The sequence below is a fragment of the Lontra canadensis genome, unplaced genomic scaffold (assembly GCF_010015895.1).
Source record: "Lontra canadensis isolate GAN:19392208 unplaced genomic scaffold, GSC_riverotter_1.0 scaffold103, whole genome shotgun sequence".
In the NCBI taxonomy this organism is placed as follows: Eukaryota; Metazoa; Chordata; class Mammalia; order Carnivora; family Mustelidae; genus Lontra; species Lontra canadensis.
In genome coordinates this window covers 5,511,578-5,528,416 of record NW_022631097.1, presented here as the reverse complement: position 1 = coordinate 5,528,416, position 16,839 = coordinate 5,511,578, and the positions used below count along the sequence as shown (strand labels likewise).

General features: G+C 39.6%; 1 protein-coding gene across 3 annotated transcripts in view; it reads right to left on the bottom strand.

The window, feature by feature from the left end:
* The window catches only part of ATP8A2 (ATPase phospholipid transporting 8A2), a 587,617-nt gene that overhangs the window by 476,767 nt on the left and 94,011 nt on the right, over window positions 1-16,839 (bottom strand). For all 3 annotated transcript variants that reach the window (XM_032838223.1, XM_032838221.1, XM_032838222.1), the window contains exon 2: window positions 16,612-16,756. In XM_032838223.1, the coding sequence (XP_032694114.1) occupies window positions 16,612-16,712 (101 nt within the window). In that variant the 5' untranslated portion in view covers window positions 16,713-16,756. The remainder of the gene's footprint in view (window positions 1-16,611; window positions 16,757-16,839) is intronic.

Sequence of the window (16,839 nt, the reverse complement as noted above, 5' to 3'; positions counted from 1 at the left end):
TGGTTTGGTGTGGTTTTAAAACAGTACCCTCCTTAATTTACAAAATTACTTTCAATAACAATCATGAAATAAAAACAAAACTGACCAGGAAAGAAAGACCCAACAGCAAACACTGATTTTATTAAATTTTATGTAATCATGTTGATAAATTTTTATTATAACACCAAAAAGCACCACTATTTATTCAAACATTTTTATACCATAACACTTTGAACTTTAATCCTTTGGTCATAAGCTGCTAAGATATTTATGTCAAGAACTGTCAAGAAACTAGCTAGTGATATTTAACAAAACCAAAATGTCTACAAAAGGTGTAAAACTTAGACAACTACTAAATAAAACCACCAGTGTTACATTTCATTGCCCTCATTGAGTCTTTGATTTTAAAACCATGAAGAAGGGCACCTGGGTGGCTCAGTCAGTTAAGCGTCCGACTCTTGATTTCAGCTCTGGTCATGATCCTAGGGTAATAAACCTGAGCCCCACATCAAGGTCCACACTGAGCATGGAGCCTGCTTGAGATTCTCTCTCTCTCTCTCTCTCTCTCTCTGTCTCTCAGGCCCCTCTATCTCCTCTAAAAAAATAAATAAATAAAACAAAAATAAAACCATGAATAATTACTAAAAACAAAGTCAATTTTAAGATTTTTTAAAAATATTTTATTTATTTGAGAGACAGAACATAAGGAAGGAGTGTGGGGAAGGGCACAGGGAGAAGCAGACTCCCAGCTGAGCAGGGAGCCCAATGAGGGACTCAATCACATGACCCTGGGACCATGACCTGAGCTAAAGGCAGATGCCTAAGAAAGTGACTGAGCCCACCCAGATGCCCCAATTTTAAGATTATTATTAAATCTAGCCTATGTACACCAGGGACAAGAGGGTTATCTGGATATGCTAAATGTCTTCTATCTTCTTATTTTATTTAAAATAAAAATATGTTCATTTGAAGCATACATATGTATATAGTATATATACACATATAAAATCTTTCAGATTAAATAGTAACCCAGCAATTGTTTAGAACTTAGTTCAACTGGAGACTTTTTGAGGGGGAGTACCTTTATTGCCAACATCGCTTGCAGTTGCTTGTGCATAAGGATAATAAGAGCCAGGCTGACTTCCAGGAAGTATCATTGCTTGCATGTCAGGCAGGTCACTCCTGGGTCCTGGGCAGCCTGTGGGATCTTGGGCAAGTCATGCAAGCTTTTCTTGTTAGTTTCCTCAACTGGGAGGTAAGAACACCAGCAGGCAGCAGTAGCTCTGCCTGGCCCACACGTCACTTCTGACCTCTCCTTAGGGATGCAGATACAGATGTGGGAGCCCTGGCTCTCTAGCCTGGAAGCTATTTGCACCCCAAAGTGAGCCTAAAAGGAAGTACCATGGAAACGAAAGTATAAATGGGGAAACCCCTTGAGGGATGGCACACACCCCCCCCCCCACAGCTGGGGAGAACATGCCTGAATGTTGCTCTCTCTCCTGTAGCTCCCCCCGCCTTTTTTTTTTTTTTTTTAGAATTTATGTATTTATTTGAGAGAGAGAGAGAAAGCGTGCACACAACGCAAGAGAGAACATGAGGAGGTATGAGTGGCAGAGGTAGAGGGAGAAGCAGGCTCTTCGCTAAGCAGAGAGCCTGATGCAGGACTCAGGGGTCACGACCTGGGCCAAAGGCAGATGCCAAACCAATGGAGCCACCCAGGTCCCCCGTAGCTCCCCTTTTAAGAGGCTGAGGACCTGGGCCCAAAAGCAGACAGACTACACCTCTGTTCTCTCAGTTTTTTTTTCTCAAACCTACCCAAAAAGCTAAAGAAAACTATGGGGAAAGAGAAGAAAAAAATAGTAACAAAGGAATTAGAATCACAAATGCAGCTGCCTTGCTTTCCCACCACCACATCCCCAGCACCAAGCACAATGACTGGTGTGTACTAGGTACTAAAAATAAATTTGATGAATGAACAAATTTTAAACTTCAACTGATATAAATGACTAAAGATGCCAGCAATCACATTAAGTCCCAAAGGCACCCATATTTGAGGGCAGACATCAATCTGTTAAATCTAAAGAATTGACATTAAAAGCATTTAACTCAGCAGCCCCTTTGCAAGGGTACATTGTATATATAAAAGCACATCAAAACCACACAATACATCAATTTTTGAGGCTGAAGTAACTGCTTTGGGGGTTCTGTTTTGTTCAATAAGCAATTAAGTGTGAAGGCAAATCTTAGAACAACACATTAAGCCAAGTCCTATTTTCTGTGCAGTTCTGACCTTCACCTATAGGGCAAAGTCATTCAGCCAAGATTTTCCATTTCCTATTGACCAGAACTGTGCTCAGTGCTCAGTACATAAAACAGACAGACTTTGCCATCAAGGATGATACAGCAGAGCTGGAGAGTCAGAGACACAAAAATAGACACGATGCACCATGCTAAGTTCTACAACAGAAGCGTCTGTGCAAAGCTGGGGCACAGGCAGGGGCAGCTCAACTGGTAAAGGGTGGGGATACAGGACAGAGGAGAACAAGCTGAAGAGGTGGGAGACCTGAGCCTTAAGAGACAGAGCTGACGAGATGGGAAATCTCCTGCAGAAAAAGAGCGCTCTAAGGAAAGTACTGAGACTCAAGGCCCGGGAGTACTCCCTGCCACCAGAATGCAGGATGAGCAGGGATGAGGGGAGCCGGGACAGTCAACCTGGGACAGAAGGAGGACAGGCTTGTGTGTCTTACCAAAGACAAAACAGAAGTAGCAATGGTCACTGAACAGGGACTAGCATAGCAACTTGATTGTTGGTGGACCCATAACCTCCAACAATCTGGATGGGACGGAAATGGTGTGGAGGCCAGTGGTCATGGTAGAAGTGAAGAAGGCAGAGCCCAAAGCAGTGTCATAGAAAACATCTACTTGACAAAGCAGATCCAGCTTGAAAACCCCAGGCCAATCCCCCTACGTTCCCTCCTCAGCCCCCTGGTTCTCCATCCTGGTCCCAGAATACCACCTTTCCCAGGATCATCAGAGAAGGAAGGGCATGATAAAGTGCAGAAGTGGGGAAGAAAAAGAATCATGTGAATTTCCTTCTGAACTTTAGATCTATTTTTTAATAGGGTTCACTGTGATATACTGCAAGCCGGGAGATAAATCGAACAAGAATTAAAGGATACAAACTGACCGCTTGACAGAGAACCGGAACTCCCCATAGTGGAAGCAAATTGCAATCTCAAGGAGCAATTGGACTATTGCATGAGGTAGGCCATACACAGAGTAACCAGGTTCACAGAGACCAAAAGGAGAATAATAGTCATCATTGGGCCGGGGAAGTAGAGGAATGGGGAGTTGTTTCATGGACATTAAGTCTTACTCTGGAAAGATGAAAAAGGTTCTGGAGATTGATAACACAACAACGTGAATGTATTTAACACTCCTGAGCTCTACACTCAAAAATGGTTAAGATGGTAACTTTTATAAAAGTTATGGGTATTTACCACCATTAAAAAGGTGACAGGTTATGGAAAATGTTATATACAATATCCATGGTGCATTACATTCTAGACATTTTCACATTTATAAACTCATTTAGCTACATGACAAGTAGTCAAGGAAAGTATGTTCCCATCCAACAAGTGAAGAAACACAGGCTCAGAGAAGAAGTTACAGGTGAAAATTTATTCCACTAGTCACTGGTGGAGCCAAGACTTCTAGGCTAATTTTTCTTAGCCCATTTACTTGACCTAATTATCTTCCCTCTCTGATAAGTCAACAAACAAACAAACCCCATAGTTTATACTGCTAGTTTTTCCATTACTATTTTTCTGGTAAATACTTAGTAATTTAAAATTACCCATAATAACCTCAGGCAAATACTAAATTTAATCTTATTCAGGTTGCTGCAAAAAGAAAATGTTTGTTTTTGCTTGTTCCTTAAATACACTCATCCTACTCAATGTGCACATTATTTTTTAATCCCCCTGAATACAATTCAAAACCTGGTTGTTTCTAACTGAAGTGGTATGTAACAAGTTTGGTGGGAGAGTTATTGCCAAACATATAATCTAAAATGCAAATGACAGTAACATCAAAATCCATAAAGCACCCAGTCAGGCACTGTTTAAAGTGCTTTATACATATTAACTCACTTAACTAATGAATCTTCACAATAATTCCTATGATATATGCGGGATATGTAGGATAGGGATGACCATAAATGAGGACCACTTTCAAGAAAATCCTGTCAAGTGTTAGTTTCAAACAGAAATCATCCTTGCCTCAGACCAAATAAACCTAGATTTTTCTTATGTGATGTAAGATTTAGAAAAAGTGGGCTATGGATGGGTTCTCACCAACAAAGTGACCTTTTAAAAAAAAAAAAAGATTTTATTTATCTATTTGAGATAGAGCGAGAGAGAGAGAGAGCACAAGCAGGGGGAGCAGCAGGCAGAGGGAGAAGCAGGCTCTCCACTGAGCAGGGAACCCGACGTGAGGCTTGATCCAAGGACTCTGGGATCATGACCCGGGTGGAAGCCAGACACTTAACTGACTGAGCCACCCAGCCATCCATCCCCCAATTGAGATTTATGCACATGCAACAGGAAGGGAGAATCTCGGCACAGCCTGTGTCGTGCAAACATGATAAGAATGATAAATATAATATAATATAATATAATATAATATAATAATGATAAAGTAAATATCAGCACAGATAGTATTTCATGCCGATTCCACAAAAAATGCACTGGATAGTTTTTAGGCACATAAACCTTGGCAGAAAGATTTTAAGACAATTCACTTTTTAGTCAGAGACTATCTTTAGTCTCACCGAGCAGAGTAGAAGTTACTACATAGTTACTGCACCCCTGTAGAACTCAACCACAGCTCTCTTCTCTTATAAACATTATTCCATGGATGTGTATTTTGTTTTTTTAAATACTGAATTATTTTCAGAAAATAAATAGTGTAAGAGTTTGTTTTAAAGTTTAGATATTATATATTTTTAAAGATTTTATTTTTAAGTAATCTCTACACCGAACATGGGGTTCAAACTTACAACCCTGAGATCAAGAGTCACATGCCGCACTGACTGAGCCAGCCAGGCACCCAAGTTATTATATATTTTCTAATGATAATATCTCAAAATATTAAAATTCATGAGGTCCCTTAGTACAATAGTTCAAAAAACAATTTATTTTCACTGTTATGTGAGAAAAACATCTGACTGTGAAGAATGTTAAATCAATATTTTCCAACTATTTACAGAAATATTAGGATTTAAAATCAAAATCTGCTCTCTGATAAAGTAGTCTACTATTCCAAAATCCTTAAATATAATGGATAGATTTCTGTAAGACACTTTACTCTCCAGCAAATGCCACACTGTATTCAAAACAGCTTATGTAATTAAGTGTATGACTTATGATAAAGGATTTTTTTCAAAACATGGTGGTGTACCCATATGCCATCCAAAGAAAATACTAGCAAATGGACCATGAAACTAGAAATATATGATCCCAAGACATTTGAAGAAAAATGCACAAAAATATTGTTGGTTGCTGACGGACCGCCTCCAGCCATCTCAGTATTTTCTCAAAATTTGTACGATACTAAAAACCTTATCTCTACAGATGAGTCTGTGACTATTACAGTAAACATTAAGGACACTATTAAATGCATGACAGTTCATCAATACTAATTCAAATGTTATATCAGAGTATTTTGTTATAGTGACTAAAACTACTTACAGCTGCCTAAGGGCCAGTTGCTGCTCTTTCTATGTGGGAATCACAAGAAGCCTCAGTGTAAAAGGAAGAACTTCCCCATCAAGTAAGCATGCCCTGGCCTGGTTTACCATGGGAATTAATGAGTTCCCAACATAGACACATATTCATGTGTAGGACAAATGAATTATAAGCATTATGTAAGAATTTCAGGGTGTGCATATGTGTGAATATATTTACACCAAGTGGTGGAGGAAAACTGGTCAAGGCATCAGTAGGAATCTCCCATTAGGCTATTTTTTGCTCTGGAGCTCCATGACTTTATAATCTCCACCATGCTTGGCTTACAATTATGGTTAACCCACATCAAGACTTCCACACAGAGAATACCAGTGGTACGGTACACACACTCACTCCCTCCTGCATTTAAAATTGTTTCTCTTGTAATGTCTAAGCTTACGTAGTGAACAAAACTTTATAAAAATACAAGTGACAATGAAACCAATGACTGGCAGCAGGCAAAACAGTAATACTGAAAAAAGTGAATGTCTCTGTCTTCCCTTGGCATAGTCATTACATGAAATAATTAAATTCAGTGATAAATCAACATTAGAATGATTAAGGAAATCTAATTTGTAAAAGTAACATTAAAAATTAATATGAGGCAGTTTTAACAAAGATGGAGTACTAGGGAAGTAATTACGATACGATTCAGCAAATAAACTTACTATCTCAAAATAAAGAGCTCTATTTTTAAACTGTCAGGGCTTTGTAACACATTTCATATACTAGATAGTAGTACTCTCAAGACATCCACCCTTTCCAGGAATACAAACAAAGAAGTAATATTTTTGATTAAGAATACTCCTTTATATGACTGAATCTACAATGAAGCATTCAAATTAAATACTCAGAATCCAAACAGCTGAAAAGCTGACCATCCAGAATAAGGAAGGAAAGAGGGAAGGGAGAGGGGAAAGAGGGGAAAGGAGAGGGAGAGAGAGAAGATACAGACCAGACTCTACATTCACAACTTGGTTAACGTTCTAGTTCTCCATTTGGACCAAGGATAAGGTTTTCACCATTCTGTGGTCAAGAATCCTCACTGGTGTTTGGTTGCAGGGGGAGGTCTCAGTGAGTTTGGTGTGAACTTACACTTGACTCTGTTCTCTCCACATAGCCAAAAGCAGCCATCTTTCTTGATGTAATGATGACATAGATGCACACCCTTGAACACATCTTAGCCCTATCTAATGCTCAGGACAGCATGCTTGTCTATACAAGTTGCAGACTAGAAAAAATATACAAAAGCCCCTAACACCCCAAATCTACCTTGTTATTCTTTAACCTGCATGTTCACTCCTCAGTTACTCTCCATTCCTTGCACCGAGTAGTACTCAAGTACACTTTCTTTACCCACCTCCCTGTCCCCCCGCTCCCATTATAGCTTATCAACCAAATGTTGTAGCTCCCGAATAATTGGATAGTGAGCAACATGAGTTGCATAAAGAACATTACTGATAACTGGGGTAGACTTTCAGCTACATTATATGTAATACCACACCTTGGGTTATATACATGTTCTCACCAAATTCCTACCAGTCTATGAGGTACAGTACTATAGTTTCTGATTACTGAGTCAAATATCTTGGAATCAAACATTATCTCAAGGTAGAGAAAGATCTGTTAGAAGTTGGGGTGACTCTCTGGCAGAGCTCATGCTGCTCCCACCTTGCTGGAAGAGGGAGACAAAAAACTCCACACCTTCACTACTCAGCCAACAGAAGTCAATTCATATACTTCTGATCCGCTGGGGAAGGGCAGTACTGACGTAGGGGGAAGTTTGTGGTATCTTGAGGTCAATGACCTTGCCCTAACTCACTGTTGAGTAGAATTTAAAAAAAAAAATCCCCAGGAATATGAGAAAGAGTGTCCCCCCACCTCTCTGCCCCCAAAACTGGCCCCTAAGGACCATGCTTTTCTACTCCTCCACCCACTCACCACTTCCCACCTAACCACCCCTAGTGACTCGTGCTTCTGTAACACAACAACTAAACTGCACAGGGTGCTGGAACGTCCTCAGACACAAATACGATACTGTTACTTGTGCTTTACAAAGCTTCTCCTGGCTACACCTAACCGTCTCTAGTCACCTGACTTCTCACAGTATATCATCCATCATCCCTTCTTTCCTTCCAGGAAAGAGACACACCGAGATTTTCTACTCCTCTGCACCTCCCCAAGTGCCTTTCCCTATGCCAAGGATACCCTCCCCACATGAACCACATGAAGCACACCTGTTGTTCAGGCTGACCTCTACCTCCTCTTCCAACCCAGCTCACTGATCACTCACTTTTAAGCTTCCCCCCAGCCCCTTCTGGTTGCCTCACCCTGCAGCAGAGCCAAGCATCCAGCCCCAATTCAGCAGGCTTGATAAAAGGGGACAGAAGAGCAGTTCTAGTCTATATCAAACACAGGGTTAAAGGTGGTGCTAAGTCCCATTGCTGTGATCAGTGCTGCTGAGGTCTGAAGTCAAAACCAGAATGGGTCAGACCAGATAGACTCTCTTTTCTGGAGAAAACCTAAAGCTCGTGCCTGCAAAGTAGAAGGCTGGAAGAGGTCATCCGCTTCTATGCACATGCACCTCCAAGCAAGTAAGAAGATTTAATAACCTTTATTGAATGGATTGACCCTGGTGCTCCCACGTGGTCCTATGTAATATGGCTTGAGGAAAAGCTTCCTAAGGAGGAGAGAGGGAGTTGGGGGTGCAATGAACTAAATGGTATCCCCTGAAAATGGATATGTGGAAGCCCAGCTCTGCAGTGTGATGGTACTTGGAGACGGGGTCTCTATGAGGTGATGAAGTGCAGATGAGGTCATGAGCGTGAGGCCCCATGATGGGCTTCGTGCCCATATCAGGAGGGACACCAGAGATCTAGGTCTCTCACTTCTCCGTGTGAGTACAGAGCAAGGCAGCAGCTGTTGCAAACCAGAGAGAGAGCACACACCAGAACTGACCATGCTATTGCTAATGGTCTTGTACTTCCAGTGTCTAGAACTACAGGAAAAATTGTGTTTATTATAGTGACAGAATGTTGTTTAAGCCACCTATGCTATTTTTATTCATGGTGGCCTAAGAGGACAAACGAGGGAGTGACAGCGGTACCCTCTCCTGCCTATTCGCTCTGCTTATTACTACATATTTCCATTTCTGAGTCCAATTAGGTGCATTGATGGAGTAACTTAGCTAATTTCAGCTCAACTAACCATCCCAAGAACAAGTGGCTTGAGAATCATGCAATGAAACCAACCACAGATTTAAAATAAGCAAATGAAAAAAATAAATAAATAAAAAATAAATTTAAAAAATTAGCAAATGACAAGCAAAAACACTGAACTGATTCTTCTCTTCTTAATAAAAGCTCTTCAAATCCACTTTACTAGGTTAAACATTAGGGTAATTAAATCAGATTAAGTCACCCAAAAGTAGTCAAAACAATCAAAATTATTAACATGAGTTGACATCCAATTGTTAACTGAGAACCTTAGTAAATACATGTTGAGTGTTGACATAAAACTAATGATAGTAATATATATACAGATACTTAATATACATATTAAAGTTTCATGGTAAAGTGTTTTACTAATGGGACATGCAATCATGTCTGGAGATATAAATGGACATAAATCTAGAACTGCTGTGAGAGCACTGAACCCACTCTCAAGTGCATGTCTTCTGTCAGGCAGTCCTGAAACTGAAACCAGCCAATGTTCCTTTGGAGCGACTGTTATGTGTCAAATACCAAAGATATATAGAATAATTCTCAGAATGACCAACAATGTCCCAAATTCAACTCCAAATCCTTTTTTAACTGTATCTAATATAAAACAACAGGGGCGCCTAGAAACCTGTAATTCAAGTTTTGAAGAGCTGGCTTTAAGGGAAAAGGGTAGATCAGCATTTAAATGATCATACCCAACCTCATGGATTTCAGGAAATTTCTTTGTAAAACATCCCTGCGTGTCTGACACCAACAACCAGTCAGACCTTTCCTTTTGTTCTCTGTAAGCATTGTCTCTCTTGAAAGGGATGCTGATTAGCATTTCTGAGTAAGCTCTTGCTGTCTGCTGAGTGATTGGACCATGAGTGGACTAAACACTTAGATGCTACTTTCTAGAGAAATAAACAAAAGCTCACATGACTAAACTCTGACCACAGAATTTTCTGCATTCTCTTTGCTACCTACTTTTCAACTTTTGTACAAGTAGGTCAGGTGCTATGCAAAACAGACTCTCAGTGTAGCCATCTAAGGGAATGTTGCCTGACACCCAAGAAGTAAGCATTCTCCCATCTAATTAGCACCACAAACATGTCAAGAGATGGGCCCAGTTTCCTCCCACCATTATCCCTTCCCTGTCTGTCTCCAATAAAGGACCTGAACATTTCCCAAAGCACCAACACAAAAACGGGAGTGTAGTATTCGGTTCCTGTTCTCCCAGACAATTCTAGTTGGTTTTTCAAATATTTTGAGGTAAGTTTGTCCTTACAGAAAAGTCGCAAAAAATAGTACAAAGAATCACCATATGCCCTTCACCCAGTTTCCCCACAATGTTAATATGACTATAGCATAAGGATCAAAACCAATAACACTGGATGTTACTTACCTCAAAAAAATCACTAAAGCAAACACGAAAATAACACTGACACAATACTAATCTAGCTACATCATTTATTCAAAGTTCAGTCTTTCCACTTTGTACTTTTTCTGTTCCAAGATCTGATTCAAGAACTCACACTACATTTAGTTGTCCTAGGTCCTTAGCCTTCTCTTATTCTTGTTCAATTTTGTTTTTCACAAATCCTCATACTCAATTCTTTTTATTCAGTAAGAATCAGAAATGCTCACAAGCTCACAGAAGACAGTAAGACTTAATAAAATTTGGGAGTAGGGGACAAGGGAAATAAGTTACTAACTAAAACTCTCAAGCCAAATGCCTTTGCCTATTTTCATCAATGAGAAGGGCACAGACGTGTCTTTGATCGAGTACAGGGTACGTTCCATATCCACCTGTATAAGGGCCAAATTGTTAAAGAAATTACCATGTGAATCTGTTCTCCTAGATATTTGCTGTTTCCGTAGAAACATCGAATACAAAACTGGCCCAAGACTGACACGATTTTTTCTGTCTCTAAAAATACACTTCAGGAAAGCTCATGCTTTCAATGGTTACCAGAAATATAGTGCTAAAGGTCCCCCAATTTGAGTATTTTTATCTGTACCAGGCCTCAAAAGCCTCATCCAAGAGTGTAAACCTGACAGCGTTCTAATTACAAGAATCTTCTATTGCATTAGTTGCTGCTGGTATGTGCCAATTAAGAACTCCCAACATGCAGTGTCGTTCATGTGCAGAAAATACAGAGCCTAGTTTGGAGATTAACCTAGTGTATCTACCTCTAAACTAAAACATGAAGAAATGAATGAAGGAATGGTCACTAAGTGAGGAGAGGAGATTAGCTTAACTAATCATTTCACTGTGTATACACACATCAAATCAAGTTGTACATCTTCAATATACACAAATTAAAATATATAAATAGATCAATAAAAGCAGCATAAATAAAACATCCTGAAGCAGTTTTGAGGTAGGTAACAGGAATGCGTTCAACAGAAATTACTCTCTTTTTTAAATGATTTTCTTTATTTATTTGAGAGAGAGATAGTAAAAGAGAGCACAAGAGTGTAAGTGGGGAGCAAGGAGGGAGAGGAAGAGGGAGAAGCAGACTAACCGCCAAGCAGGGAGCCCAATGAGGGGCTCAATCCCAGGATCCTGAGATCATGACCTGAGCCAAAGGCAGACACTGAACTGACTGAGCCACTCAGGTGCCCCAGAAATTACTCTTGATGAGGATTTTTATGTATTTTACCTTTGCCAACCTTGACAGAAATAGCTGTCTCAGATATGTAAACTTTGGTTGTTCAAACCATCACCCATCAAAGGGACATTATGATTCTTACCAGGACCTTGGTATTCTTTATTGAGTTTTAAGCAGCCTATGTACTACAACCAGATGCTACCTAAATTCCTCAGACTTTGGAAGAGAATCATGCATCCTTTCAGCATTCAGTAATATTAGACCTAGAACAATATATGTCATCTACCACCACTATTCATGCACAAGCTGGCATCTGAAGATTTTGTGCCCTTCATTCCTTAAGACAAACGTGCCCCCTCAGTCATTAGGATCCCAGCACAATACTGCAAAACTTCAAAACTGTCAAACCTACCATACAGTGCTCAATTTCTTTTTCTAGAAAGGTAAAAATTCTATTTAAAACTTATCTTAGCAAAAACAATATTAAACAATTTTCCTTTAAAACAAACCCAGAAGAAATGCAATAGCTTGACAAAGCCCAAGTTATTGGTTTAATGAAGATTTTTGTTAGCTAGAACTCCCATCTGAAATGACTCATTCAAAACAGTATCTGCAAACTTTCCCAACTTGCTTTGAAGACCTCATTTCAAACTGCCTCATAGCCTTGAAACTCACTATTCCAAATGGCATACTGATAATCACATAAAAAGATTGCATACACCTGATCTTGATTGAATCCATTTGTTCATGCTTTGATCAGTAAATTTCAAGATATTTTCTGGAAAAAAAAATTTTTGACTTTAAACATTTTTTTAAATTTAGATGTAAAAATTAAAGATTCACCACCAGGTTGCTCTAAATAGCAAGCTTTCCACAAGCATTTAATATTTAAGTTAAAACACTAAAGAGGAAATGATATCATTCATATGAAATGTCCGGAACAGGGAAATCTATAGAGATAGGAAGGAAACGAGTGGTTGCTCAGGGCTGGAGGAAGAAGAGGTAGGAAGAGGGCAGCTAAAGGGTATGGGATTTCTTCTGGAAGTGATTAGAATGTTCTAAAATTGACTGTGGTGATGGTTGTACAATTCTGAATATTCTAAAAAACGTTAAATTGTATACTTTAGGTAGATGGATTATCCAGTATATAAAGTATATCTCAATAAAACTATTAAAAATATTTAAGAGGAGATTGTACACCACAAAAAAGATCCCCACCAGTTAGGTGGACATATACCCAATACTACATATATATACATATGTACATTATAATATTCCATTAATAACTTCTTATTTCTAGAGGATGAAGAAGGGGGTGATTGTCTTCATAATTAAGGCCCTAGAAAAACCAGTGCTTAAGAGAAAAAGACCATGTCTATTTCTTTATGATTACAATAACCCAAATTCACTGGCTTCAATAATGTTCTAAAATTGACTTACACCTACCACAGCTTCAAATCAATCACTGGTGTTATTTTCAGTGTCGAGAACAAGAGCAAGGTTTAGAGAGACAGCTACTGACATGGGGCAGACCCTCCTAGAATTTCAAGGAATTGCTTGAGATTTGGAATTATGATGGCTGGCATTCCCCCAAGGGTGCCAAGGCCACCGTCAACTCCAGCAGCAACTTACTCCTACTCACCAGGCCCAGCCTCTTTATTGGATACATTAGTTGAAACATTAACCCTAGCCTTTCAATGCCTGTATTGAATTGTACCATTCAACCCCTCACCAACCTTCCGTAGTACCTGACAACCACGTCCCTCCTTAGCAAACTTTAATCCCTTTTCTGAAGTCAAAATGCCAGGTACCCATAAAGGCAGTCACTGTGCAATGACCATGATCGAAGGCTCCGAGCCAGAGAGGGCCTAGCGTGGGGAAGGCAGTAAGAACACCAGCTTCCTGAGGTGTACAGCAGCAACAAAATCAGTACCCTTGACCCCTGGATCTGTCCCAGTTAGTCTCTTCTTTTCAAAAATTGATTTAGAAGCAAACGCTCTGGGATAAATACTCCATACCCCTGCTTCAGAAAAAAAAAAAAAAAGAAAGAAAGAAAGAAAGAACTAACCCTTTTTCAAGAAAAATTAAGAAAAAAATAATTTTAATCTACCCCCTTTTATGAAAATATTCCCTTGAATAGTTTTATCAACTTTCAGCAAATTTTCATGGCCAAAAAAAAAAGTGTTATTAAAAGAATTAATATTTTTATAAGACTTGACTTCAGCAATATTAAAGTACAAAAATAATGTGGCTCAACATTTTGTAAAATGCTTAAGCTTTAATACCTAAGAAGTTTTATAATCAGTTCCTTAATGAACTAGAAGTCACGTTACCACTAGTAATTCTCCCAAATATAGAATGGAGATGAAACAAATACTCAGAAGTCATTTTATAAAATAGCAAGGGCCACATTTTAATTTCTTAGACCCTATTCAGTGTATTCTGAAACTCATGTTCATAGTATATGCCATGAACTCAGAAACTATATGAATATTTAATATTATATATTTCAACTAATACAATTATATTCTTATACAAGACTTTAAATACAATTGTTGGTAGCTACCTACTCTATTCCTAGCCAACCCCACTGTATATTTGCATACTTATTCCTCCCCCCATTCCAAAAATGTACAAATGGAAATATACAACAGGTAGCCACTTGAAAAATCAGATAATAAAATCAGCCTCAAAAGTCAGCTTTGCACCTGGATTGCAGAACAAATAATGAAGCCACATTATCAGGCTCTTAAAAATCTTCACCTTCCATATAATAGAAAATGTAAACAAAACAAAGACCCTTATTTTCCCAACTTTAAGCATGCTTAAATGGATACTAAAGTCAAAGAAATTAAGAGGAATTAAGTAAAAATACTACTCAAAAACATCTTAAAATTTAAAAAAAATTCTTCAAAAGAAAAAAAAATTCAATTCTACATTCTTATATTGTGTGTGTGTATAGCCTAACACATTTACTATTCAAAGACCATCATATAGTGAAATATATAGCATAGTACTGTATTTATAAATTTCCTAAATCCCAAAATCAAGCAAAGAAAAAAGAGACAGGATATAATCTTTTATAAAGTAACCTTTCCATGTTTTTAAAAGCAATTGAATAGAAATAGATATAAGGAATGAAGAAATGAAACTGTATCAGCAATAAAGGATTCCAGACAGTTTTAAGTATGTTCACAGAGTTGAGCAATCATCACCTCAAAATGAAACCCCACATACATAAGCCGTCACTCCCATTTCTCAACCTTTTCCCACTTCCCTAGCCCTAACAGTCACTCATCTAGGTCTCAATGGATTTGCCTCTTGTAGACATTTCCTGTAAGCAGAAGGAGGCCTTCTGTGCCTGGCTTCTTTCATTTAGCACAATGTTTAGGTCTCACCCCTATTGTAGCATGTATCTCCATTCTGGCCCTTGTTACGGCCGGTAGTATTCCATCGTATGGACAGACCACATGGTATTAGGTTGTTCCACTTCGTGGCTATCGTGAATAATGCTGCTCTGATCATTTGTGTAACTGTGTTTGTGTGCACACAGGTTTTCTCTGATCTTGGGTAGACATAGCTAGGAGGATAGGTAGGTCTTGTGGTAATTACACATTTACCCTTTGGGGAACTGCCAAACTGTGTTCCAAAGCAGCTGCACCGTTATTCGTTCCCATCATCAACGTATACAGAGGGCTTCCATTTCTCCACATGCTCGCCAACACCTAATGCCTGTTATCTATTTGATTAGAGCCATGTGAGTGTGTGAAGTAATAATTCATTGTGGCACATGCTCGGTATTTTAAACCAAGCCCACTCTTTCTTGAATGGGCCCTCAGCTACTCTTGTAGGCTACACTTTGAGGTGAAGAACATGTCCCAACGGTCATTCTTAAAACCAAAAATAAAGCCAGGATAATCTAACACTCCCTTAATAAGTGACGGTATCACCTCCATTTAAATGCATCACTCTTCTACCACAAGCTCTATAGAGCTATAATCATGCCCAACAGCCAAACCTTTTCAATACAGATGTCAGGCTGAGCATCCCACGTAAGTGCCAATGCTGTAATGGAATACTTAAACATGCAATGAAGATTTAACCAGAGCTTTCCAGAAACACTGGATTGAATTCAAGCTTGTCAATAATCCATGTGTAACCAGATCATTTAACTTAACTACATCCTCTGAAGTCACTCACGTAAATTTGTCTAAGTCTGAAAGTTTAATGAAATTTGAAAAAGTACCAACGCCCATGCCTAAAGATCTAGCCTTGCGCAGCAGAAAGAATCTGAGCTATAGTCGTCAGAGAAGGTGGGTGCTCCTTGCAGCTCTGTTATTCAGTAGCTATATCACCACAGGTACATTATTTAGTATCTTTCTATCTCCGTTTCCTGATGTGAAGGTAATGCCTTCAAGAGGTTACGAGGATTCCCTGATCTAGTACAGATAAAGCATCTAACACAGTAGCCAGCCAAAAAGTAGACACTTAAATATTAGCGGAGAGATGGATGAAAGCTAACTCTAGGCAAAGTTTCCCAGCAAATAAAGACCTCATAACCAATGTTGGGGACCAGGTAGGGCTGAATGCGAGTCCTTGTGACCTATGGGATTCCTTTATAAAGCACTTCCCCACATTATGGTCTGCAAATTGATAAGGTGAGCTGTCATTTGGCTTAGAACAGGACTAGGAGGAATTCTTGGAAGGGAGCCCAGGGACGAAAAGATAAGAGACCTCATTTTTGTCAGGGACACAAGAATAAAAACTTCCTCAGGTCTCACTGAAAGCCTGAGCCTAGAACAGATCCCACGGGGAGAAAGATAAAGGCTGTATTCACATGACCCCATTGGAAGCGCAGGTAGAGACCGCCAGGCTCTAAGGGGACGTGGAGGGGGTGGGGAAAGGAAGGGGTTGGAGGAAGAGAGAGGGGTGGGGGCTAACTAGGTGTGTGGAAAAGCTGCCAAGAGGAAGACGAACCCCATCCCAGCTGTGAATTAAATGTCCTTGCGTCTCTCCGCCTCCTTCCCCTACCTGATCTGGTTGTCACGGAATTTGTTGAGATGCGGTTGGTTGAGGTAAATGGTGCGGGCTGGTGCCTCCAGCTGGTCTCCAACAGACGTGGCCCGGGACATCTCATCCTCTGCCTTCTTGTAGCCCGAAGAAGGACGAACAGGTCCTGCAGAGACGGGGCGCGGGCAGAAAACAAAACACAAAGAAGTCACGCCAGGCGAGAGGCAGCGAACGCGGGCTGCGGGCTGG